This window comes from Garra rufa, chromosome 3, assembly GCF_049309525.1.
Source record: "Garra rufa chromosome 3, GarRuf1.0, whole genome shotgun sequence".
Lineage (NCBI taxonomy): Eukaryota > Metazoa > Chordata > Actinopteri > Cypriniformes > Cyprinidae > Garra > Garra rufa.
This window is the reverse complement of record NC_133363.1, coordinates 45984058-46011338: the sequence shown is the minus strand read 5'-3', so window position 1 is coordinate 46011338 and position 27281 is coordinate 45984058. Positions and strand designations below refer to the sequence as shown.

Here is a 27281-nt window from a genome sequence, read left to right as displayed (position 1 = left end):
TGTTCAATACTGAAGCTACATTTCCAAAACGGTTCAGCGATACAGAAGTCTATGCGGACCAAACTGTGAATAATTTTTCATTGCTTTCAGACAAAATGCATGCAATGACCACAAAATCCACAAACACTTTTGTCATTCATACTCCACAACTGGAAAAACACTATCCATTTTAGCATATATAAATGCTAACACGCTGCTTTCAAAACTGATAAAAGCACATTCAAATCAGAACAATAGCAAACTGTTTCCGCAGGAATTATATTGAACTATAAAATCTTAGCAGAATATTTATTATGAAACTGAATAATAATTATTCCAAACACAACTAAATGCAATTTCAGCTGAAAGCCAAGCCAGATGTCCTATTTGTAGTCTTCTTCTACTTTCTTTCTTGGTTGTCTTTTGATAAATGAATGGCTTTGGAATGATTTTGTTTGGAAACATGTCAGGAAAGACACATTGGTGAGGGAAAAACGAGTGGCAGAAGTAATACACCCATCACAGTACTGAACATCCATCCATCTATTCAATACATTTTCCCTAGTTCTTTTCCTATGTAAAGGGTCATGGGGAAGCTGGAGCCTTTCCTGGGTCATAGGCAGGAAAACCCCCTGGACATATGGCCAGTCCATCACACACATTTATATTCACACTCACTTACAGTCTCCAGTCTACTTGTCCTGTATGTCTTTCGATTGTTGGAGAAACCAAGAGGAAACCAACATCAACACAGAGAGAACATACACACTCCACATAGAAAGGTCTCCTGCAGCAGCTGGGACTCCAATGCTGCACATACAGTATCTCATTATACTAGACTGATGATGTTTTTTATTATTATTATTGCTTCAGAATGTTTTCTCAACTTTTTATATTTATTTTAATGTTTTTTTTTTCACAAGTACATTTTGTAAATGTGATGGATTTTTGTTTTGGTATATAAAGAAATAGAGTGGAAATGCTGGTTTTCTCATTCATTCTTTGTGCTCTAATACAGTCAGTAAAATGAAAAGATGTTATTCTTATCCAATAATGAAATACTTATGTGACAAATCATTCAAACTTCAAAGATAAAAGTTCATCGATTACACCGCGTTCCAAATTATTATGCAAATGATATCTTACTCTGGTTTTCATAATTAGTCAATGCAAATGACAGTCAGTATAATTTTTAAGTCATCAGCCATTAGGGTATAATTCGAATTTTATTGAACAAACCTCCTAATGATAACAGTTTTTATTTCAAAAATAAAAAACTGAAAATGCACTGTTCCACATTATTATGCACAACAGAGTTAAAACATTGTATAGGTTGTAAAGAACTGAAAATGTCATTTGCTGAATTTGCAGCATTAGGTGGTCATATTTACTGAAATCAAAAGCTATTTCAATCAAAAACATCCTAACTGGGCAAGTTACATCTTACCATAGGACCCCTTCTTTGATATCGCTATCACAATTCTTGCATCCATTGAATTTGTGAGTTTTTGGAGAGTTTCTGATTGAATTTGTTTGCAGGATGCCAGAATAGACTCACAGAGCTGCTGTTTTGATGTGAACTGCCTCCCACCCTCATAGATCTTTTGCTTGAGGATGCCCCAAAGGTTCTCAATCTGGTTGAGGTCAGGGGAGGATGGTGGCCACACAATGAGTTTCTCATCTTTTATGCAGATAGCAGCCAATGACACAGAGGTATTATTTGCAGCATGAGATGGTGCATTGTCATGCATGAAGATGATTTTGCTACGGAAGGCACAGTTCTTCTTTTTGTACCATGAAAGAAAGTGGTCAGTCAAAAACTCGACATACTTTGCCGAGGTCATTTTAATACCTTTAGGGATCCTAAAGGGGCCAACCAGCTCTCTCCCTATGATTCCGGCCAAAAACGCCACCTCCTTGTTGTGGTCGCAGCCTTGTTGGGACATGTTCCATCCACTACTCCATCTATCTGGACCATCCAAAGATGCACAACACTCATCAGTAAACAAGACTGTTTGAAAATGAGTCTTCATGTATGTCTGGGCCCACTGCAACCGTTTCTGCTTGTGAGCATTGGTTAGGAGTGGCCAAATAGTAGGTTTATGCACAACTGCAAGCCTCTGGAGGATCCTACACCTTGATGTTCGCGGGACTCCAGAGGCACCAGCAGCTTCAAAAACCTGTTTGCTACTTTGTAATGGCATTTTAGTAGCTGCTCTGTTAATCTGATGAATTTGTCTGGCAGAAACCTTCCTCATTCTGCCTTTACCTGCACGAACCTGTCTGTGCTCTGAATCAGCCTCAAATCTCTTCACAGTACAATGATCACACTTACGTTTTCGTGAAATATCTAATGTTTTCATACCTTGTCCAAAGCATTGCACTATTTGACGCTTTTCGGCAGCAGAGAGATCTTTTTCTTTCCCATATTGCTTGAAACCTGTGGCCTGCTTAATAATGTGGAACATCCTTCTTAAGTACTTTTCCTTTAATTGGGCTCATTTGGCAAACTATTCATCACAGGTGTCTGAGATTCATTTCAGTGATCCAAAGAGCCATGAGACACAATACCATCCATGAGTTTAATTGAAAAACAAAAAACTGTGTGTTTATGACACTTACATCCAATTTGCATAATAATTTGGAACGCGGTGTATGTAATGCTCCCTGTTTTTAGTGTTTTTTTTTTTTTTTTTTTTGAATCAGTGTGTTATGAATAAAATGTATGTTTTTTGAATGAGAATTGTACCAGTGTTATGGTGAATCAAGCTTATTTTGAGACCTATATGAAGTGTTTTGTTATTCTGGGTGAGTTTTGGAGGTGAGATCAACTGTTTGGCCAAAAAACATGTTTGGTAATGCAGTCTGTATGAACAGTTTTGAAAATGTGGCTTCAGTATTGAACAATGTTTGTTAGCAATTAAAAAAAAAAAAGTAAACACTGTTAAACATGATCTAACCCTTTTCAAGTAAAACAGCTCATACATACAACTTTGAAATCTTGCTCTCAGTTTTCAATCAAAAAACTGCAACGTTTGTGGTTTAGAGTTAATGGTAGTTATCATGTTTTGCATTTTGAATTGCCACTTACAGTAACTAGTCTACTGCATGTTATAAAGCAGGGGTCCCCAAACTAAGGCCTAGGTGCCGAATGCGGCCCGCCCCCACATTTGGACCGGCCCTCTGAACAATGCCAGAGATATATTTTGAAAATGTAATTTTAAATATGTTTTACTTGTATCATGTCGGTATTTGATAATAAAGGTTGGCTTTCAACCTAAAATTTCCCTTAGTTATTAACATAGCCTAATTATTTGTTAAATTCACCAACAGAATGGTACATTGCCATAATGTGTCATCGCGATCGTTCCTTGACACGTCTGTGTGTGGTGGCTCTTGATGCCTTGACCCCAGCCTCAGTCCATTGCTTATGAAGGTCACAAATTCTTGAATCGATTTTGCTTGACAAGCCTCTCAAGGCTGCGGTTCTCTCAGTTGGTTGTGCATCTTTTTCTTCCACACTTTTTTCTTCAACTCAACTTTCTGTTAACATGCTTGGATGCAGCACTCTGTGAACAGACAGCTTCTTTGGCAATGAATGTTTGTGGCTTACCCTCCTTGTGAAGGGTGTCAATGATTGTCTTCTGGACAACTGTCAGATCAGCAGTCTTCCCCATGATTGTGTAGCCTAGTGAACCAAACTGAGAGACCATTTTGACGGCTCAGGAAACTTTTGTAGTTGTTTTGAGTTGATTGGCATATTCACCTTCTAATTTGTTGAGATAGCGAATTGGTGGGTTTTTGTTAAATGTGAGCCAAATCATCACAATTAAAAGAACCAAAGACTTAAACTACTTCAGTCTGTGTGCATTAAATGTATTTAATAGACAAGTTTTACAATTTGAGTTGAATTACTGAAATAAATGAACTTTTCCATGACATTCTAATTTATTGAGATGCACCTGTATATCTTTTGAAAAGAAATGATCATTTGTCTGTCTGGTGCATAAAAAAATAATAAACTATTCTAGCATTAAAATGTATAATACAGGTAAAATCATAAAATAATAATAATAATAATAGTAGTCAGTCCAGCCCATGGAATTTTCTTTTATAAACCGACCCGGCCCCCCATTAAAGAAAAGAAAATTATGTGGCCCGCTCAGAAAAAAGTTTGAGGACCTCTGTTATAAAGCATACATTTTTGACTTGCTCAACATTCATAAAACCTCCAAATGCCTCTAAAAACTAGCTTGCTTTTTCTTTTTATTCTACCTGTTTATCTACATAATTTTATTAAAAAAAAACTTGCTACGTGACTTGTCATAGCACTTGCATGTTATTGCTCCTTTGTTGATTTTGATTGCTTCCATTGTCCTCTTTTGTAAGTCGCTTTGGATAAAATGTCTAAATGTAAATGTAAGACAAAACAAAAAACAAAAAGAGTGCAGTCTTTAAACCACACGAATATACATTTGAATTTGATGAATCACAATGTAGTGAACAATATTGTAAAAACACTGGTCCATAGATTTCAAGTTACAGGATGCAATTAGAATAGTACAATTTGCACTCTGCATATTACTTACATATTATCTTATTGTATCACCATATGAAGAGCTGAAAATGAAGCACCCGTTCTATAATCTGCAACATAATCTGGAAACATTTTACTGTATCAACAGGAATTGTTACACACAATAAAAATACACAATACATTACATATATAGTCATAAACATAACTTTCATAAAAAGGCTTATATTTGTGCTCGCACTGCACTCTTTAGAATTTCTTTGTTCTAAATTTGGAACTCAGGAAGATTCTGAGTACTTATAGGGCAGAAATGAGAAGGCGGGATTGTCAGAAACGACTCATTTTACACTAATTAGAGTAATCAGTGGCAACGATTTGTTCTCAGTCTCTGTTGACAGACATCTGGGCGGATTGCATCGGCCTTGTTTAGTAAAGGTAGTTTATTTTCACCGTGGGTTGTCTGTCAACAGCTAGTCTATGTCTGGTGGCCCCAGTTGCCAGAAATAGCAATAATTAGGACAGGGAGGGAAAAGAGGAAAAGAGAAAACGTGTCAGACTGCTGGTAAGCCATCCACAGAGGCCGCTCCTGCTTTTTTCAACTTGTTTATGTATGTGTGTGTGTTTCCTCTGATAATACTACGAACATCCCTAATGAGAAAGAGAGAGCGAGACCGTTTTGGTGTACGTGGAGGAGAATCCAATGTTTTGAAACTGTGAAATTGGGCGAGACGAGATTATCTGATACCTGGACAGGCCACACACAGAGTCTCCAAATGACAGAACATTCAGAGTGTGTACAAATAGACTTGCATCTCATAAAATTAAAAATAAAATAACAAGAGATACACAATATTTCGGAACATTTTTTTTAGCTGATATTAGAATGAATTAATCTACACTCTTAAAAATAAAGATGCTTCAGGATGCCATAGAAAAACCTTTTTTGTCTAAATGGTTTCATGAAGAACCTTTAAAATTCTGAAGAACCTTTCTGTTTCACAGCAAAAGAAGGTTCTTCAGATTATAAAAAGGTAGGAAAGAGATGGTTCTTTAAAGAACCTTTGACTGAATGGTTCTTTGTGGAACCAAAAATGGTTCTTCTATGGCATCGTTGTGAAGAACCTTTTGAAGCACCTTTATTTTTAAGAGTGTATATTGGCTGATATTATATGCTTAACTCGAATTTCTCCTATTTTTATATTTCTGTAATTTTTCTGTAACTTGACGCTAAAACGCTTATAATTTAATAACACTTAAATGTTATCTTTTGCAAATTTCAAAATTTGCACAAAACAATGTTTCATACTGTATATTATAATTTTGTGATTCCTAAATTCACTTGTAGCATATTTTTAGTGTTTTCATCTTAATTTCTTCAGACAAGTAAGTAATTTATTTATCATTATTTTATTTAGTTGCTTTTGGCAGTCATTATTTTATTTATTTTTTGATAAAAAAAAAAAACAGTGGATGCCTAGAAATCACACCATTAAATTTATTTACAGAATTGTTTAATTAGGAATTAACAACATCAATAGCTAATGTATTAACTAACATGAACTAACCATGAGCAATACATTTGTTACTGTATTTACTAATCTTTATTAAAATTAGTTAATAGGAAATACAGTTGTTCATGGTTTGTTCATGTTAGTTCACACTGCATTAACTAATTTTAACAAAATTTTAATAATGTATTAGTAAATGTTGAAATTAACTAATGAACCTTATTGTAAAGTGTTACCAAATATATTTTATATAATTAATACATTTTAAATTTAGTTTTAAAAGAGATATAAATATCTATTTAAATATAGATAAACATATAAGAATATTCCAAACTGCACACATACTGCTTTTTAGTTCTCTTCTATGATTCTCAACGTAGATATCGTCAACCTGGTAACCTGAGTTTGAACTAGAACATTCTAACAAGCAAAATGATGCTTTAATCATGTTCTAATCTTTTTGGAGGGTGGGTGAAGTCATGCTTAGACACACACACTCCCTTTATCCATGATCTCTCGGTCATCCTATATAAACCCACCCCAGCTTCAGGTCTACAAATACCCAAAACACACATGCCCTTGACAAAGAGGACAGCAAAGGCAACATACACACACAAGAAGGAACAAAGCAGGACTGTCAAACAACTCCTGAAGAAACTTCTAAAGGACAGACCAATCACCAAGATTCACCAAGAAGGTAAATATTAAAAACACAACATACTTTTATTAAACTCAGATTTATGTCATAGTGATTGTGCAGAATTTTCCAAAACATTGTCCACAATTTCTAATCAGCTGATTGTGTTCGCAGTTAGCAGTTTATTATGTATAAACATTTAAAATAGAAAAACAATAATTCTAAATATCATATGTTGTGATGTTGTACCCTCAGATGAAGTGCTCCAGGTGTTTGCTATTTATTCTGGTCGTCTACTTCTTGATGGACGAGCTTTGTGCTTTTCTGCTACCAGACAGACTGCGAGTGAAAAGAGTAAATATCACATTAATTATACGCTAACACAGTTAATCCTCTTCTATACAGTTTTTAATATAGCATTGCAATAACTTTAATATGTCAGATCAATTAAAAATGCATCTGATTCCCTGCAGAGCAATCACAGGTCGGATCAGGAGATGTCACCGCACATCTATGAACTCTCTGATCTGGCAGACTTGTTCCCAGGAAATGAAGGGGAAATGACTAGGGACTGGGAACCCAATCCGGCCAAGACTCCAGATTTCTTTTCCCCTATGGAACACATTAATGTGCAACCAGCAAACAGCAACCGCCGCAAAAACAAGGATAAGAGGTGAGTAGGTATACTTACTGTTATTTATGCTACTGTTTTAAAAATAGATAATAAACATTATTAGATAATAGACTAATAGATGTTTTATCATCACTGGATTTCACTACTTACAAATAAATTCTTAGTTCTCTGTTAAAGCTATTCTATGTTTTCAAGGCCAAATTCAAACAATTTCTAATTTGTATTTATTTATATTTTTTTTTACCCTAAATAGGAGGAGAATCACTGTTCCTCTGGACCCCATTGGCAGCACTCACTTGTCTTCCAGGAACAGAAAGGTATTTACAAACAAAGAAAACCACAGTGCTTTGGCTACATATATTTGAACTAAACAGATTGCATATCCTATCACTGTTAAAATCTGTTTTTTTTTTTGTTCTCCCTTAGGAGGAACCTGAAGATTTTAAGGAATACGAAGCAAAGTGATCAAGCTGACACTACATATACTGTTAAAAATGACAGATTTTTTAAAATTCTGGTCCTTTTTCATTTTTTAAATCTATTTTATTGAACTTCTGGTTTTTATTAAGTCATTGCATCTCAAGGTTATAAACTGTGACTTATTTATTTGTATTTATGTTTTACTTTTTTTAATATTAGCTTACCTGCTCCCTCTAGTGGGGTGCAAAGTGACAGACGCTGTACTGGTGTTGCTGCAAAATAAATTTTACACGGATGAAGTATTAAATCTAGTCTCTAATGTACTTATTTTAAAATCACAAAAACATGATGCATCTCAACATGAGAGTCTGATTAGTAAAATAAGACATATTAAGCCCAATAAAGAAAAGTTTTATTTCTCCAGGTAGTTAAAGAAAACAATATCAGATGCAAAAAATATACCATTTGCTTTGCTTTTCTCTTCACTTTCACATATGTACACTTCTCAAAATATGTGATATTTACAAAGTGAAATATGAAGCAAGAGAGATCTGGCTTTTGGGGATTTCCAATCTCCCTTGCTTCACAAATAAACCACAAATGAAAAAAAAAATAAAAAAAAATCCAAACAATAGTCTCCAAACTAATTCAAAAGAAAGAGCTTGTAGCATAAATGAGTAATCTTCACCAGTTCTCAGAGTTTAAAACCCCCAAACTTTTCTTGAAAACAATAATTACAACCATTCCATTCGAGGACAGCTTCAGCAAAGCTCCTAAATATAGCCTTCACATCTTATTAAACTGAAATCTTCCAAAAAAATAAAAATTAACATGTTCAGAACAAAAAAAAGAAACACTATGTTGTGAAAGTAATTAAAGACCGAACAATTTTGATAGCTTCTTCGACAAAGTACATGGGTTAACATACTGTACATTACCAGTAGAATTAGAAGAAATGAAGGTTTGATATCAATGATTCCCTGCTTAAATGACTCATATAGCTCTTCATATCTGAACATCTCTATATGTTAGCTGACTGATCAAGTCCAATTGGGTGTGATTTGACACAAGAGGAAATTCAAATATGATAACCTACAGGAAATAGCATTCAGACTAACACATTACATCTATTAGTCTTCAAATAAAGGCATCTATCCCCGCCCCCCCAAAAAATCAACTGAACAGTTCACTAAGAAATAATGCATTTTCTAGTAACAGCGGTGTCAACCCAATCTCTCATAGCAGCTCTTTGGCAAAATCATGACATTTTTCTGTTTTTTTTTTGTTTTTTTTATATAGTTTAATGTTTTTTTTTTTACTTTTAAATAGACTCTTGTAGTAAAAAGTAACCAATAAACTACACAACTGTGAAAATGTAGTGTGGCTGTGTGTAAAATCATGCCACTTACTAAATACGCAAGCTTATTTTAAACAAATGACAATTTGGTGTGACAGAGAAAAGTTTACATATCTGTGGAAAAGTTGCAAGTGAGTCAAGATTGATTGCCAACTCGAAAGGTAAGAGATTGATTCAAACATTACTTCTCAGTGAACTTTGTAATGGAGACTACCGACTGTAAAACATGTAAAGAGTAACTAGTCGCCAAAACTAGAACTGCAAAGGAAGAGGGGAAAAAATGGATTTTGAAACTGAAAATTGTTTTGGATACAAAAACTGGAGAACTGGGAACATTCAGAGCTTTGAGGGAATCAACACCCTCATCTAAGTGTCTTTTTTATGACCTGACCGTCGAGTGTCTCTGCATTTGTGGCAGTTAAATATGTCGGGCACGTTAGACTTCTTAATTTTGGCGCAAGAGAGGTGCACCCACACACTGCACTGACTACATTCAATCATGGGCCGTCCTGCAAAGGGTTTACCGCAGTAACAGGTGATCAAGTCCCACGAATCATCCCCTGTAAGGAGAAAACATAAAATGATTTAAAAATAGGTCATTAATGAAAAAAAATACATAAATATATTTTTTAAAATGTACGTATACATATACAGATGTCAAAAGTTTATATACACCTTGCAGAATCTGCAAAATGTTAATTCATTTTTATTCAGTACTGACCTGAAAAAGGCATTTCACGTAAAAGACATTTACATACAGTCCACAAGAGAAAATAATAATTTCAAAAGTTCAAAAGTTTACATACACCTGATTCTTAGTAACTGTGTTGTTACCTGAATGATTCACAGCTTTGGGTTTTTATTTTTTGTTTTGTTTAGTGATAGTTGTTCATTAGTCCCTTGTTTGTCCTGAACAGGTAAACAGCCCACTGTAGTTTAGAAAAATCCTTCAGGTCCCTTAAAATTCTTTTCAGCTTTTTTGTGTATTTGAACCTCTTCCAACAATGACTGTATCATTTTAAGATCCATCTTTTCACACTGAGGACAACTAAGTGACTCATATGCAACTATTACAGAAGGTTCAAACACTCACTGATGCTTCAGAAGGAAAAACGGTGCATTGAGAGCCAGGGGTGAAAACTTTTGAACAGAATGAAGATGTATACATTTTTCTTATTTTGCCTAACTTTTAGATTTTTCTCATTTATTACTGCCCTTCAGAATTACAGAAGATACTTACATGTTTCCCAGAAGACAAAATCAGTTAAATTTACCCTGATCTTCAAAAGGTTTTTACCCCCAGCTATTAATGCATAGTCGTTTCCTTCTGACGCATCAGTGAGCGTTTAAATCCTGGATTTTTCTGAAGAACAGTGAACAACTTTCACTTAAATTATAATTTAAAAAAAAGGACTGTATTAAGAATCAAGCATATGTAAACTTTTAAACAGGGTCAATTTTATAAATTCAACTATTATTTTCTCTTGTGGACTATATGTAAACATTTTTTCATGTGAAATCTTATTCAGGTCAGTACTAAATAAAAATAACATGCATTTTGTATGATTCTTCTTATTTGGGTAAAATAATTAACATTTTGCAGATTCTGCAAGATGTATGTAAATTTTTGACCTCAACTGAATGTGTGTGTGTGTATATCTATATCTCTATCTCTCTCTCTATATATATATATATATAATTCTTCAGTTTCACAAATTCATGAGAAATCATTCTTATACGCTGATTTGGTGCTTAATTGATATTGGTACAATTTTGAGGACAGTTTTTTTTTTAATATATATTGCTTCATATTTTATTTACTTATCCTGGAAAATGTATAATTTCCAAAAATATATTTTGATAAATAGGAAGTTCAAAAGAACAGCATTTATTTGAAATATGTATCCTTGCTGAATAAAATTATTTTTTATTTACCCCAAACTTTCAAATTGGTGTATTATGGTTTCCACACATAAAGCAGCCAAAACTGTTTTCAACATTGATAATAAAGTAATAATTACAAATGTTTCTTGTGTACCAAATCAGCATATTAAAACGATTTATGTAGCATCATGTGACACTGAAGACTGGAGTAATGGCTGCTAAAAATATATATACACATGAAGGTGCTGTATTTAACCACAATGATGTAAAATGTAGAATTTCTTTTTTTGAAAGCCTTTAAAATAATTTATGACCATCTTTATCTTCAAACTAAGTATTCCTCAGTCCCTACTAAACTGACCTGACTCCACCATTATGTCTTCATCCGCTATCCAAGTCTCGCCTTCACTGGAACTCATATCCGCCTCTCTGGTGGCTTCCTCCTTTTCCTCTTTTACCTGGGCCTGTAGTCTGTGCTCGGCCTCTGCTCCCTGGTTCGAATGCTCCTCTCCATGCCCGAGACCATTCTCCGAGTCTGTCTCACTGTGGGCCGAGCTCTTAAGCTTCTTAAGGGCTTTCGACTGTTTGGGGTTTTTACTGCGCTTGATCCTTGCACGCTTCTCGCCACCGCTGCTGCTGCTGTCGCCAGCGCCTGAACCTAGAGAGAGACGCTTCAGCTTCTTGTCCTTTTTGCGCTCAGCTTTGCTGGCCACCTGGCCCTCATAGAAAGGGTCCTTTAAACACATTTTGTCCATCAGGGTGCTGTCAGATGATAGTCGCCGCATGCTCTTGTTGCTCTTATTGGCACGAGCCTTGCGAACAAAGGTATGGATGGTGTGCAAGTCCGACGTGCCGTGACTCCAGTTGGGAGCCATGTTAGAACTCGCTCCACCTAAAACACTGCCTTCACCTGAAGCACCAGAGCTGTTTGGAGAACTGGAGGATGCTGGCGACCATGGCCTTTCCTGTGGACAGAGACAAACATCTAAATGGATCGGATGATATTTGGCCATTTAAAACTGCAAAGCTGTTACTGACATCTACAAATACAGGTTGAAAAAGACAAATGCTGGGCTAAAGACAGGGTGGCCAGTCCTGTTCCTGGAGGGCTAACATTTAGCTTCAAGTTGTCCCAAAATGCCTGCCTGAAAGAATTTGGGCAAGTTTTGGAGTCAGTCACAGCATCTTTCAACGACGAGTGAAACACGTGGCGGCGGTTTGAGGTTCGTAGTTCGGTTGAAGACACTTACATTAAAATTCTGCTTTTACATGTTACTTTTTTATTTCTAAAATGACTGTTAAACAAGTTTAATGGTATGTAATATTGTAAGCTGTATTCACCCAAATAAATTAAATTTGTCTTATATTTTTGTCTATGGGTGTTCTTGCTTAATAATAAATGTTTATCTTTTGATTATTGCTGTTGCCTCTACAATTCTGTACGTGATTTTTAATTTCCAGGCCATTTTAAGCCAGCAATATAATAATTTGTAAACAATAGTTGATGTAAATGAAATAACCCAGCATGTTGGGTAAAAACATTTAACCCAACAAGCTGGGTCAGAAAACCCATGTGTTCTGGCCAATATTTACCCAGCAATGGGTTGCCAAATAACCCAAGTTGGGTTGTTTTTAACCCAGCATTTTTTTTTTAGAGTGTAGCTATCATTATCTGCAAAATCCAGTATCTGTCAATTTCTACTCATTAGCACATGCTTGGAATGGGTGTCAAAAGATGCAGCACTAGGAGGTCTCTGTCAATAGGATTTTCAAAACGGCTTAAATGCATGAAACAACACCTAAATGTGAAACAATGCTTTATTCTTACCTCCTTTGGAGAAGGGATGTAACCAGCATATGCAAGAACAAAACTGCAAAATTTGTTGAAGTCCTCCACTGTCCTCTTTCTTCTCTCTGATGGCTGGACATGAACATCATTTATTAGTATTTGGACAAGCACTGCCATCTGTAGGTTGAAAATCTTATTTCCTTGTTTGACTTACCAGAGTCTCTGCTTTGCACTTCAGTAATGAATCTATGTAGCAGAAGGAAGAAGAGGGAATAACATTAATTTGTTGTTAAATATCAGGTTTAACCAAGAAAACGTTGCACTTGGAATCGACTCGGACAGTTTTCATTTTTACAAACCTGGTAAAAGTGCGTTTTCGATGGTAAGCTAACGCGCTAACAGTGCTATTCCCCTCGACACCCTGTTGATTGAGGCGTAAAATTCAAGTGCGCAAGGCACCATTTTACATCCAAACGTCCACACGATTTAAGGGACTTTAATTGTGGAGAAAACTAAACTAATGCAGTGGAAAAAAACAAGCGGTGATAAAGGCGAAAGGACGTAACAGCTTATGGCTTAGGTCTTACTCTTGACGTCGAAACACGCCAAGACAACTTTTTTGGTTTGAGAACAACTCTAAAAGCATATGTGGTAACTACACATAACTATAATATAGTTTCGACGACGAAATCGATAAGTGTTGAGAGGAACGACACCATCGGCAATGCATTTACCCCGGCATAACAAAGAGTTACAGTCAGGCAGCGAATCGCTACCACGCTAAGCAGTGATCGACCAATCTTGAAAAAAGCAACGCTTTTGCCTTAAAAGACATTAAAATATCTATAAGAGACAGCTAAGGTGTTTAGTGATTAAAACAATTCAACTAGCACCAGGTTAATGGAATTAATCGCAGCAACTAATTTAAAAATGAGCTGGTTTACTTTGCGAAGACAAAATGCGCAACGCTGCGTAACTGCGGTTTTGTAAACATGCCCATTAAATCATTTGAAAGGAAAGCAGTGGTTGGATATCAGGAATGTTTTAAATCATTTACGAGTAACTGCTTAACAAATGGCTACAATCAGCTTGAGTAATTTCACTCCATTGCACAAGATAGCAACCCGGCTAATCCCCGCTCGTCGGCGCAGTAAAATGTCCTCTGCTTCGTGAACACAATCAAACATTGCAAAGCGGCTGGCAATGAATTGAGTTTCTAGAAAAATCAGTCTGCTAAACTATAAGGTATGTAAAGTTACTGCAGTATTAAAGCTGCTAACAGGCTAGCTGACTCTGCTAAAACTGAACGATGAAGATGATGGGTGTTGCCTATCAAAACATGGTTAAAGTTTGAATATTTTAAATTAAAGTCTCGCGTTTTCCTTACCTTGGTGTTCGGACATTATTTCAAGCATTGTCGCCTAATAAACTCGATCCTCTTCAGTTGGGTGACACCGTGCAGCGTCAATCTTCGCCCGGCTTGGGCGCAGCAAGCCCCGGCTGACTAGCTATAGTCTAGTTAGCTAGGCATCAGAATGATTCAAACGACGTTTTACAAACTGGCCCAATAAAATATCGCTGGATCTCAAATCCCCGGAAAGATTAATGAACTTAATTTTGGCCAGCAAGCAGTGTTGCAAAAAATAATCCAGCTGGCAGTTGAATTACCTAACGGACCACCAAGTAAAAAAGAACCAATGGTAAAACCAGGGATCCAGCATGTTTTGCAACGAATGTTAGTGCCATAAACTCTATCTATTATCCCTTTTCGACGAAGTGGGGAAAGGACCAAAGTTCTCCAAAAATTATGTCTGCGTGTCGCCTCCGGCGCGCCTCACGAGAGTCGACGATGTCAACTGACTCCAGAAACCCCTTGCGGTCAAATTGCTGTTGCGATGTAAAATTTGATCTCCAAGGATTCATGGGACATGTAGTTCAACCAATGAGATTTGCCGACAGACGGCACAGGATGCGATTACGAATAAACAACAATACCCATGATCCATTGCGCTACTCGTTGTTATGCTATGTTCATGGGAAATTGAGTTTATCTGTTCCAATTCGTATGACTTGTGTTTGCTCCCGAGCATAGTACACAGGCTCAAATAAATAATGGTACGTTTATTATCTTTCATATTTCTATGCAGCTCGTTGGACATTTCCATCAGTAAGTAAGAGAAGTAGTTAAACAGGCTGCTTTTCTGGTGATTTCGGTTGCCAATGACGTATTACCATTAAATCTAAGCCAGTGAAATGGCCAAGCAGCTTTATGTCACGAAATAAACATTTACCTTCAAAAGGGGGCGCTTGGCGGCTCAGAAAGATTTGGTTCATAGGCGACATTGATAATTTAATAGTGCTGGGCAACGGTTCATCGCGATTAATGTCACCCAAAATAAAAGATTTTGTGTATAAAGACACACACATACAGTATATATTTTGAAAATATTTACATGTATAACATAGCCTGAAGTTGACTAATATATATAGTTGTAAAATACTTTGAAACTTTACAATTCAACAAAGTTAAAAGGCTCTAAAAGGTCCTAAATACTTTAAATAGCATTTAAAAAGTCCCAAATGCTGTAATTTCTTGAGGACGGAGCAATAGTGACAATTCTAATAATTCTAAATAATTTTACTGAAAAGCCAAGAAAAATAAATCTTGGTTAATTTAATAATCATTTTACTGTATTTTAGTTATTCCATTAAATATTAAACATCTAACTTATTCTATAAATCTAATATAAAACATTATTAAAAGACAAAAAAATAAAACTTTTCCACCTTTTTCCTCAACACAGAAAGTAATCCTATGTGTGAGACTTCTGGTTCATTACCTGCTATAGGGAAATAATGAGAAAAATAACAACATGCAGTAAATTATAAAACTTTGTGCACTACAAACCTGTGTGCTTATAATTAGGATAATACATTAAAATAATATGCTAAGACACACCAGTTTGCAATATCAAGCAGCAAAACAAGATGTATTCTACAACTGAAAATAGCTGGACATGAATGAGACCGGAAGCCAGACCCATACAATTCACAAATGGCCATGCCCTCTCTTACAGGAAGAAAAAGGTGGATAAGATGTGGTATATTTACAACATTTTCCCACCTTTTCTCACTTAATCTTTTCATTAATAGCATAATTGTTCTCTATCCCCCTTTTTATACCTCAAAATGAATATTTTTATTCTCAGTAATTAAATATACTAATAAATACAGTTGTAAATGTCAGATTTGCAGTGATTCAGAATGTCTACTGGGACTCGCCTTTATGAGCCACCGAGCGCCCCCTTTAGGACATAAAAATAATCACAACCTAAACAGCATAAGCCGCTCTTTTGACTTCAATTCACTGACCAAACCCCTTAACAACAAAATCAGCTACTGCTTCCACGGCAGTTTCCACCTTGAATACATCACACAGTACTGTACAGCCTTGACAAGGCTCTTGATCACATAAGCAGAGAGAATACACGAAGGCGCGTAGGAATTGTTGAAGAAGAAATGTCTGAGAAGGACCCTAAAACATCTCAGGACCTCACTGTTGTGGTGAGTATTCGATTTTTTTTACCGAGGTACAATAGTGGGTCGTGCACTTAAAGTCGCATCAGTCACGCTCACTAGCCAAAGTGAATTAATGCATAATGAGAAGTGTGAAGTGCTGTGATTTGCCTGTTGTGAGTAATCGTTCATTAATTAGTTCTGACGTGAACAACTCGAGACCACTCTTATGAGTTCAACGCATTAGCCTGAATGTTTTCTTTCTTCATTAATCTGTAGTTAAATAAAATTAAAATGTAAATGGAATTGATTTTCAGAAGGGCTATGCAACGAGGATTTCTGTATTTCACTGTTAGGTATCTTGTGTGATTACACGATGTTGAGAGGTTCCCCTTGTTACTATGGTTTCAGTTCCACGCGTGGGCGGAGAGCATGCCCTTAAACTGCTGTTTTTACTCCTGTGTGGGAAGCCCACGCAAAACCCACACGATTCTAGATTTCACTTATGCTATTGACGCAGTGTTCATTCACAATTTTTGTGAAATTTAATCCGACTGTTTGTTTAATATTTTTCTTCTGTTCAGGTACAGTCCTTGCTGCAGCAAATGCAGGACAAGTTCCAGACCATGTCAGACCAGATTATTGGGCGAAATATCCTTCCACATATGCATATTTACATCACTGTAATTAATCAATTTATGTACATCTTAATTTATTAGACAATTCATGCTTCATAGATTGACTATGAGGTAAAAGCTTATTCAAAAGAATATTTGTCTTAATTCTAACACTTGATGAGATGAGTACACGAATTGATGACTTGGAGAAGAACATCTCAGATCTCATGACTCAGGCAGGTGTGGAGGAGTTAGAGGAGGAGATAAAAGTCACTGAGACCTCTGGAACAGCTTGAAGGCAATGACCAACACCATCCTAGTAAGTGTAGGTGGTGCTATTGCCACTTTGAAGATGCCATTCTTTTAAAGTTGTTACCATTTAGAGCAGTGATTCTCAACTCCAGTCCTCGGGGCCCACTGCTCTGCACATTTTGTATGTTTCTGAATCTGACACACTCAGTTAAGTTCATGGATCTTTTTCCTAACGAGCTGATTATCTGAATCAGGTGTGTTAAATGAAGGAGACATACAAAATGTGCAGAGCAGTGGGCCTCGAGGACTGGAGTTGAGAATCACTGATTTAGAGAACACTTACATCCCGCAAACTGCAGTATACATGTATTTGAAATTACATTCATGTGCTTGTGACACTATAAATGGACTGTCAGTTTCAAGTTACTTTTGTGGTTTTAATGCCATGTCTTTCTGTCTCTTCTCTTTCAGACTGCCAAGGAACACAGTGAGGACCTTCTACTGCAGTATCAGAATTTTTCAATGAAATGTGAATTAATCCTTTTTTAGGTAATTAATTGAAAAATGGTGCTTGCATATGCGTATTACATATTATATTACATATTGTAAGGTTAAAACTATATTACTGGACAAAAGATCAAGAAATTACAACTTGTTTTTGTATTTATTCATTGTAATCACAGGGGGAAATCATATGATTCCTGCATGTTTTGCTGATATTAAAAACTTAATGAAATGACTTTACAGTCATTCTTTTCTTTCCTGTGTTAACATATGTGACCCTGGACCACACAACCAGTCTTAAGTAGCACAGGTATATTTGTAGCCAAAAATACATTGTATGGTTCAAAATTATCGTAATTTTTCATTAGTAATATGCATTGCTAAGAACTTCATTTGGACAACATTAAAGCGATTTTCTCAATATTTTGAATAATAATTTGACAGTGAAGTTAAATATTTGGCATAGTTTTGTCCTAATTTGTGAGGTGCATATAGCTGCATATACAGGTGGATCTCAATAAATCAGAATGTTGTGAAAAAGTTTATTTATTTCAGTAATTCAACTCAAACTGTGAAACTTGTGTAATAAATAAATTCATTGCACACAGACTGAAGTAGTTTAAGTCTTTGGTTCTTTTAATTGGGATCATTTGGCTCACATTTAACAAAAAACCACCAATTCACATCTCAACTAATTAGAATACTTCATAAGACCAATAAAAAACATTTTTAGTGAATTGTTGGCCTTCTGGAAAGTATGTTCATTTACTGTATATGTGCTCAATCATTTGCTTTAATTACTGTCTCAATTCGGCATGGCATGGAGGTGGTCAGTCTGTGGCACTGCTGAGGTGGTGTGGAAGTGGTCTTCAGCTCATCTCCATTTTTTGGTCTCTTGTTTCTCATTTTCCTCTTGACAATACTCCATAGATTCTCTGTGGGGTTCAGGTCTGGTTAGTTTGCTGGCCAGTCAAGCACACCAACACCATGGTCATTTATCCAACTTTTGGTGCTTTTGGCAGTGTGGGCAGGTGCCAAATCCTGCTGGAAAATGAAATCTTTAAAAAGCTGGTCAGCAGAAGGAAGCATCAAGTGCTCTAAAATGTCTTGGTAAACGGGCGCAGTGACTTTGGTTTTCAAAAAACACACTGGACCAACACCAGCAGATGACATTGCACCCCAAAACATCACAGACTGTGGAAACTTAACACTGGACTTCAAGCAACTTGGGCTATGAGCTTCTCCACCCTTCCTCCAGACTCTAGCACCTTGGATTCCAAATGAAATACAAAACTTGCTCTCATCTGAAAAGAGGACTTCGGACCACTGGGCAACAGTCCATTTCTTCTTATCCTTAGCCCAGGTAAGACGCCTCTTGATGCCTTGACCCCAGCCTCAGTCCATTCCTTGTAAAGTTCACCCAAATTCTTCAATCAATTTTGCTTGACAAGCCTCTTAAGGCTGCGGTTCTCTCGGTTGGTTGTGCATCTTTTTCTTCCACACTTTTTTCTTCAACTCAAATTTCTGTTAACATGCTTGGATACAGCACTCTGTGAACAGCCAGCTTCTTTGCCAATGAATGTTTGTGGCTTACCCTTCTTGTGAAGGGTGTCAATTATTGTCTTCTGGACAACTTTTAGATCAGCAGTCTTCCCCATGATTGTGTAGCCTAGTTAACCAAACTGAGAGTCTATTTTGAAGGCTCAGGAAACCTTTGCAGGTGTTTTGAATTGATTAGCTCATTGCCTAACTTGAGTTGATTTACTGAAATAAATGAACTTTTCCACAACATCTAATTTATTGAGATGCACCTGTATATGTTTTTGGGCAAAATCTTTAAATTATTTACCATCCTGTTGGCAAAAATGGGCACAAAAAATTACCTGTTCTTAATATTCAAGACATATTCTATTCATCAATAATTGTTTTGTTATTGTCTTAAGAATAAATAAGCATTCACATTATTAACATTTTGTGATAAGTATTTATATGTCCCCAACAGGGTGGAATATTTTTACAGCCAGCGTCCAAACAATCTACCCATAATTAATATTCCCTGAGCTTGGCCAATATGTATTCCTAATAGTTAAACATGTCACTATTTTGCTAGAATGCTAAAAACATGAAAAACATGTAACTTTTGTCCAAGAATTATGGAGCCAAAATGTTACTGGATACCAGGAATGACCCGAAACATGATTTTCAAAATGTTTGATTTTTCTTTTATGCCATCATTTGGATATATCATAAGCAAAGATCATGTTCCATGAAGATATTTTGTAAATTTTCTACTGTAAATATATCAAAACTTAATTTTTGATTAGTAATATGCATTGCTAAGTACTTCATTTGGATAACTTCAACTTCAAAGGCGAATACATGGCTACTTCTAAAAGGCCTGCGATGGAAAGTTTAGGCAGCCAGATGGTGTAGTTATGACATCTACCAGCAGGGGTTAACTGGGTCACGCTAATCATGCATAACCTTGACCCATTGGATGCACCACAAGAATATGCACAGTTCCAAAGCCTTTACTAATGACTGCGATGGCATATCAGCCAAACTCCTTGTAATTGTGTGATTGTAAAGGCTTTTAAAGCCTATTTTAATTGGTGACAACAGATGATCAGACCAAGTCTAAAAAGGTAAAACTTTTTAGACCAACAAAAGCCAATTTGTTTTAATTAATTTACTGATGTGTTTATTCTTATCTGCACAACATTAAACAGAAAAACTGTGGATCTGGCAACATCGTTTAAAGGAAATAATTTTGTTATGAAAGTGGTTTGCTGATTACATTTTTGGCAAAGCAGAAATGCCCAGTTAGAAACTAATAAATCAGAGGAATAATGGCTTGTTAAATCATTTTTTATAACGGAAATATTCTGTCATTGATTGGTCACTTGCTGTTCAAAACAAAAAGCTGGCTGGGTCTGTTTTGCTTTATAGGTTGTTCTGCATCCTTTTTTACTTAGCAATCTATTAATATGACTTTTATGGCAGTGTTTATATATGTACAGTTGCAATCAAAATTATTATTATGCAAGATATTTTGCTGCAGAGAACAAAGTTTTATGAAAACAATTCAACTAAGGCATCAGTACTATTAGAGAACTTTTATTAATACATATTTGAGTAATTCTGAAAACGTAAGTTGATGAATAATGAAAAAAAAATCTAATTGGCTCTAAACGCTTATGTTCAAAATTATTTAACCCCCAAAAGTCAAATTTGGTACAGAATCTTTAATTCTTTAAAACCACCAATAAACGCTGCTTGGAAGTGCTTAGACGCTTATGTCACCTCTCTACTGCAATCTTGGCCCATTCTTCACCTGAAAAAGCTTTCAGATCACTGATAATCTTTGGTTTTCACTTGGCCACTGCTTTCTTCAAATTCAACCAAATACTTTTAAAGAAAATTAAATCAGGAGACTGAACAAGTCACTCAAGAACATTCTATGACTGATCCCTGAGCCAAGCATAAGTAGATTTATATGTTTACTTTGGGATGATTGTCCTGCAGGAAAGCTGATTGATCAGTAGCTTAAGTCTTTGCACCAATGGCATCACAATTCTTGCCAAAATGGACTGATACAAAAAATCCATGATGTCAATCATACAGTCATGATTTCCACTTCCTGCAATAGTAAAACACCCAAATAACAGGGCTGGTCCACCTCAATGTTTGACTATGGAGATGGTGTTCTTCTGCTCAAGTTCTGCCTTCTATTCACCATATACTACTGATCCATGGGTCCAAAAGGTTCCAGTTTGGTCACATCACTCCATAAAACATTCTTCCAGAACTCCACAGGTCTATCTAGTCAGCGTTTTATGTTCTCCTTGGTCAAGAGTGGCATTCGGCAAGATGTCGCAACATGAAAGCCATGCTTGTCTTGTGTTCATCTTATACTCTGCATTGAAATGTTTTCTTTTCATTGGCTCATCTTGAAAGTCTTTGGCTGTACATTGCAGGTTTTTCCTCAGTTGTTCTAATCAAACAATTTATGATATTGTGCTTTTTCTTCAACACCCTCAAAGGTTTTCTGGTACAACACAATTTAATCTAAGGAAAAAGGCTGCCAGCTATGTCTCTAGAAACTTTTAATGTCTTAGAAAGCTTCATAGACTTAGACATAGACTAAAATAATACATTAAAGACAATTTTGTTCCCCACCAGATCCGTGACTAAAACAGCATTGTTGAATAGTATAACACTACATTATATATTGACTGCTCAAAAATACTACATTATATATTGACTCTGTCACTTTTAATATGCCAGTAATCTGTTATAAATGCAATTTTTATAAAGTCCTGTATTTTTAGAAAAGCTTGTGTACTGGAATCTCTGAGGCGGTTGGTTAACTTTCTTCAACACCCTCAAAGTTTTTTTTTTTTTTGTACAACATATTTTAAGATTAGTAATAAGGCTACCAGCTGTGTCTCTGGGAACTTTTAATGTCTTGGAAATCTACTTAGACTTCCTATAAAGTAATACAATTATTATCTTCTCTATAACTTCAGCACATGAACTGTAAGTATGTGTAACAGCTCAAGCTAATTCTGTTTTGTAATAGAGTTTCTAAAGATTTATTTGTGTAATTAAATACAAATAAGTGACTAAAAAACAGCAATGTTGAATAGGGGTTGAATAATTATGATGAAGCTGTGTTATCAAAAACCCAGAACTCAAAAATACTACATTATATATTGACATTATCACTTTTAAAAAGCCAGTAATATATTTTAAATGCAATTTGTATAAAGTCCTATCTTCGGAAAATCTTGTACTGTTAAGTACTGCAGTTTCTGGGGGGTTGGATAATATGGTTGCAACTGTATGAATTTATTTACATATTTTATATTATTTCACACCAGACTCTAATAAGTTGTATTGGAAGTTGGTGGCATTCATATCTAATCTCATAATAACGTGTGTATGTTACATTAATAACAATGTATGTGTCACGTATCTGGTCTATCCTGTCATCATGAACTCTTGCACCACACATCATGGACTTCATTCCCCACAAGCCACTGCACTAATCACTGCATTCACCTGCTCTCACTTTACTGATTACTGCTCACAGCTGCACCTCATCACACTGACTGCATTTAAGCTTCACACACACACACAGCCACTCTGCGAAGTCTTATTGTTCCTTCTGGTCATTTTTTCCGAGCGTTTATTCCCGTGTTTGATTTTCTGTGTTTTTGATTCCTGGACTCCTTCCCGTGTTTTCATTCTCGCTGCCAGCCCCGACCTTTCTGCCTGTTTTGACCACGATTTCTGCCTGCCCCCTTTGTGTTTGTTTGTTTGGAATAAATGCTGCGAATGGATCCGCACGTCTCTGACCCTCCTTGTAACAGTATGTGTGTATTAATCTTATAGTTAGTACTCAGTACAATTAACTCAAAATCAAAGGTTCTGTCAAGCTAACATGGGATGTGTTTTGTGTGAAGTAAAAAAAATTCTAAATATTTGTGTACACTATATATTTATGTCGTGGATGAGTATATTGTGGTGAATTGGAGACTACAACTTTTTTTTTATTTTTTTTTTAGCTTTTACAGCAAAAAGGGAACAATAAATACATAAATGTACACAGAGAGACTGATTATAGCAGTTTGGAGAAAAAAAAATCTAATTTACAGTCACTCTCTGGTAATATAAGTGCACAGTGCATTAATATCTTAAAACAAATACAACATCTTAAATCAGTGGTTCTCAATCTTTGTCCTGGGGGAACCCTGTTCTACACATTTTGAATGTCTCCCTTATTTAACACACGTAATTGAGATCATCCGCTCATCAGTTCAGTTCATGGATCTCTCTCCTAATGAGCTGATGATCTCAATCAGTGTTAAATAAGGAAGACATGCAAAATGTGCAGAGCAGGGGTCCCCCAGAACCAGGATTGAGAACCACTGCCTTAAATAAATAAAACATCTTAACACTTGTAGATATAATAAAACAAATATCTTAACACTTAAAAACAAACATCTAAAACAAATTATAAATGTAGATAATTCTACTTCAAGGTGCCAGGTGCTACCACCATGATCCAGGACGCCAAGGCCTACAGTGAGGAAAAAAATATTTGATCTCCTGCTAATTTTGTAAGTTTGCCTGTTGACAAAGTGAGAGACAGAATAACAACAAAAAAATCCATTAAATAAGTATTTGATCCCCTATCAATCAGCAAGATTTTTGGCTCCCAGGTGTCTTTTATACAGGTCACGAGCTGAGATTAGAAGCAGGTGTGCTCCTAATCTCAGTTTGTTACCTGTATAAAAGACACCTGTCCACAGAGCAATCAATGAGATTCCAAACTCTCCACCATGGCCAAGACCAAGAGTTGTCCAAAGATGTCAGGGACAAGATTGTAGACCTACACAAGGCTGGAATGAGCTACAAGACCATCGCCAAGTAGCTTGGTGAGAAGGTGACAATAGTTGTTGCAATAATTCACAAATAAAAGAAACACAAAATAACTGTCAGTCTCCTTCGGTCTGGGGCTCCATGCAAGATCTCATCTCGTGGAGTTTCAATGATCATGAGAACGTAGAGGAATCAGCCCAGAACTACACAGGAGGATCTTGTCATTGATCTCAAGGCAGCTGGGACCATAGTCACCAAGAAAACAATTGATAACACACTACACCGTAAAGCAGTGGTTCTCAATCCTGGTCCTGGGGGACCCCGGCTCTGCACATTTTGCATGTCTCCCTTATTTAACACACCTGACTGAGATCATTAGCTGATTAGTTCAGTTCATGGATCTCTCTCCTCATGAGCTGATGATCTCAATCTGGTGTTAAATAAAGGAAACATGCAAAATGTGCAGAGCAGGGGTCCCCCAGGACCAGGATTGAGAACCACTGCCGTAAAGGACTGAAATCCAGCAGTGTTGGCAAGGTCCCCCTGCTTAAGAAAGCACATGTACAGGCCCGTCTAAAGTTTGCCAACAAACATCTGAATGATTCAGAGGAGAACTGGGTAAAAGTGTTGTGGTCAGATGAGATCAAAATCGAGCTCTTTGGCATCAACTCGACTCGCCGTGTTTGGAGGAGGAGGAATGCTGCCTATGACCCCAAGAACACCATCCCCATTGTCAAACATGCAGGTGGAAACATTATGCTTTGGGGGTGTTTTTCTACTAAGGGGACAGGACAACTGCACCACATCAGAGAGATGATAGACGGGCCATGTACCATCATTGAAAATGGGTTGTGGATGAGTATTCCGGCATGACAATGACCCAAAACACACGTTCAAGTTTACAAAGGAGTGGCTCAAGAAGAAGCACATTACACTTTAAAACTCTGTTCTCTGTGACTCTGGCCTAGCCAGTCTCCTTAATCCCATAGAAAATCTGTGGAGGGATCTAAAGGTTTGAGTTGCCTCGAAACCTTAATAACTTTAAATGATCTGCAAGGAGGAGTGGGACAAAATCCCTCCTGAGATGTGTGCAAAACTTGTAGCCAACTACAAGAAATGTCTGACCTCTGTGATTGCCAACAAGGGTTTTGCATGTTTTGCAAAGGGGTCAAATACTTATTTCACTCATTAAAATACGAAACTTTTGGCAAATTTTTTGTTGTTATTCTGTCTCTCACTGTTCAAATAAACCTACCATTAAAATTATAGACTGATCAAAATCAGCAGGGGGTCAAATAATTGTTTTCCTTACTATATGGGTGGAGTGGCCATGGTTGTTTTTCTGCTGTCCATGTCTTACTCCACAACCTGATCAAAAATACAAATCAGGGTTATTTATCTACATTACATTTAGAGCAAATTTGACTGATTGTTTGAAAAAAAAAATATTTTAGCAAGATTCTAATCTTAGTACCTTAAACCAGTCTTGGAGCTGCATCTGTTCCAGAATAAGTCTTTTCTGCGGATCAGGCTGCAGACAAGCGCAAATCATCTCGCAGCATTCTGTTTAAAAAGATGAGAGAGATTATTACCTTATATACAGTATGTTACACCTTTTTATATTTCGATTTCAAATGATATACTTTCATATTTAGAATTCAAATTGTCCATCTTTCTTCTTTGATGAACATCTCACCTTTTGACAGCTCAGGTTTGGACAACTCTTGCTTACTGATCATGTCCCGGTCTTTGTCATCTGGATAACACCCGCACACCATCACAAACAGCAGGATCCCCAATGACCAAACTGTCGCCGGCTTTGCATGGTACCTGCCATTGACATAGTACTCTGGTGGACAGAACACTTCTGTGCCTAGAGAGAAAAGATTTTGATATTTAATGCATTCCTACAGCATGATATATTTCATAATGTGTGAGGTAAATAACCCGCTAGCAAATCATAAAACATACCACTGAAGGACACATAGGCAGAGTCCTTCATGAGCGTGCCACAGCCGAAGTCGATCAACTTGACTTCCAACGTGTCTGGGTTCACAAGCAGGTTCTCCATTTTTATATCTCTATGGAAGACCCCACGCTCGCAGCAAATTTTGGCGGCTTGAATGACCTGCCACATAAAATGTCGTGCCATCCCCTCAGTAAGCCTTTGTCGGAGCTTCATGAAACTAAACAGGCTCATGCTAGGCATGGGCCGCTCCAAGACCATGACGTAGTGGTCCGGGTCGTCCTGCCAGTCCAGCAGCTTAATTATCTGTGGCACACTGGGGCCCTGATTGGCCATGAATGTCAGGCCAATCTCCATGGGGAGGCGTTTAGGATGACCAGGCTAAAAGAAAGAACATATGATACTTAGATGGAGGTGGTTTCTCAGATTAACATGAATATAAGATGTTAGAAATGCAAAACAGTAATAATAGTGAGCGCAGGATACTTACAACTCTGATATATGGCATATTTGGTGTCTTCTCTGCAATTTTCACAGCCACCTGATTAACAAAACAAAGATTTAACAATTATTATATGCACAGAGATTATTCTAGTCGTGAATACTGAACAGGTATGGACAATTTTGTATATTTAAAAAGAGTAAGCAAAAAAATTATACCTTAAGGCCATCTTTGCAGCGAGTCCCCGCATGCACATAGCCGAAGCCTCCTTGACCCAGCTTTTGACCACATTCATAGCGCCAGAAAATGTGTCCTATTGAAACATAAACAAATGCATTAGCATGAAATACATTTTTATGCTTTCTATCCTTTTTAATAACATTTTCTAATTCTCATATATATATATTCTTATACTCTTACTGTTGTCCGCCTCCTCCGCTTCATCTTCATCAGTGGAATTAGCTAGACTGTAGACATCCTGCTCCAGCTGTCCCTCAGAAGCGGGGACGACTTCAAAGCTTGGAGATTCTAGATCATGAATCTCTACACTTAGCTGTAGAGATGAAGTCTGATCTAAAGATTGGAATAGCAATAACATGAATCAAATCCGACAAATAATGTAAATGAAATATTGCATACTCGAATTAGAGTGATGCTTTTGAAAAGTGATAATGTGAGAACTCTGTGTGTATTATACTTTGGATTATGGCAGTAAACTTACCCTTGTCCAGCTCTTCTGCTTTGTCATCTTCAGAAGAACTAACTGGTGTGCTAAACAGGACGCCCAGAAGTTGGAGGACGTCCTGCTCCAGCTGTTCCTCAGCAGAGGGGAGGACGTCAAAGATTGGAGCTACT

At 36.6% G+C, this 27281-nt stretch overlaps 3 protein-coding genes across 3 annotated transcripts; 1 reads left to right on the top strand and 2 right to left on the bottom strand.

Annotated features, from left to right (window-relative positions):
* Window positions 1-6857: 6857 nt before the first annotated feature.
* phf23b (PHD finger protein 23b) lies at window positions 6858-14586 on the bottom strand. Its single transcript, XM_073837163.1, has 5 exons — window positions 14130-14586; window positions 12957-12988; window positions 12782-12874; window positions 11315-11918; window positions 6858-9629 (listed from the first exon to the last, which is right to left on the bottom strand). Exons 1-5 carry the CDS (start codon window positions 14155-14157, stop codon window positions 9436-9438), a joined length of 951 nt encoding a protein of 316 aa, XP_073693264.1. The 5' UTR covers window positions 14158-14586; the 3' UTR covers window positions 6858-9435.
* Window positions 14587-16118: 1532 nt separating this feature from the next.
* Window positions 16119-17866, top strand: hsbp1a (heat shock factor binding protein 1a). Its single transcript, XM_073837292.1, has 4 exons — window positions 16119-16306; window positions 16843-16909; window positions 17050-17194; window positions 17599-17866. Exons 1-3 carry the CDS (start codon window positions 16262-16264, stop codon window positions 17169-17171), a joined length of 234 nt encoding a protein of 77 aa, XP_073693393.1. The 5' UTR covers window positions 16119-16261; the 3' UTR covers window positions 17172-17194; window positions 17599-17866.
* A 7508-nt stretch (window positions 17867-25374) lies between these two features.
* On the bottom strand, window positions 25375-26719 carry LOC141331582 (serine/threonine-protein kinase pim-1-like). Its single transcript, XM_073836628.1, has 6 exons — window positions 26645-26719; window positions 26475-26525; window positions 25990-26365; window positions 25715-25891; window positions 25493-25581; window positions 25375-25386 (listed from the first exon to the last, which is right to left on the bottom strand). Exons 2-6 carry the CDS (start codon window positions 26490-26492, stop codon window positions 25375-25377), a joined length of 672 nt encoding a protein of 223 aa, XP_073692729.1. The 5' UTR covers window positions 26493-26525; window positions 26645-26719.
* Between the last annotated feature and the right edge of the window lie 562 nt (window positions 26720-27281).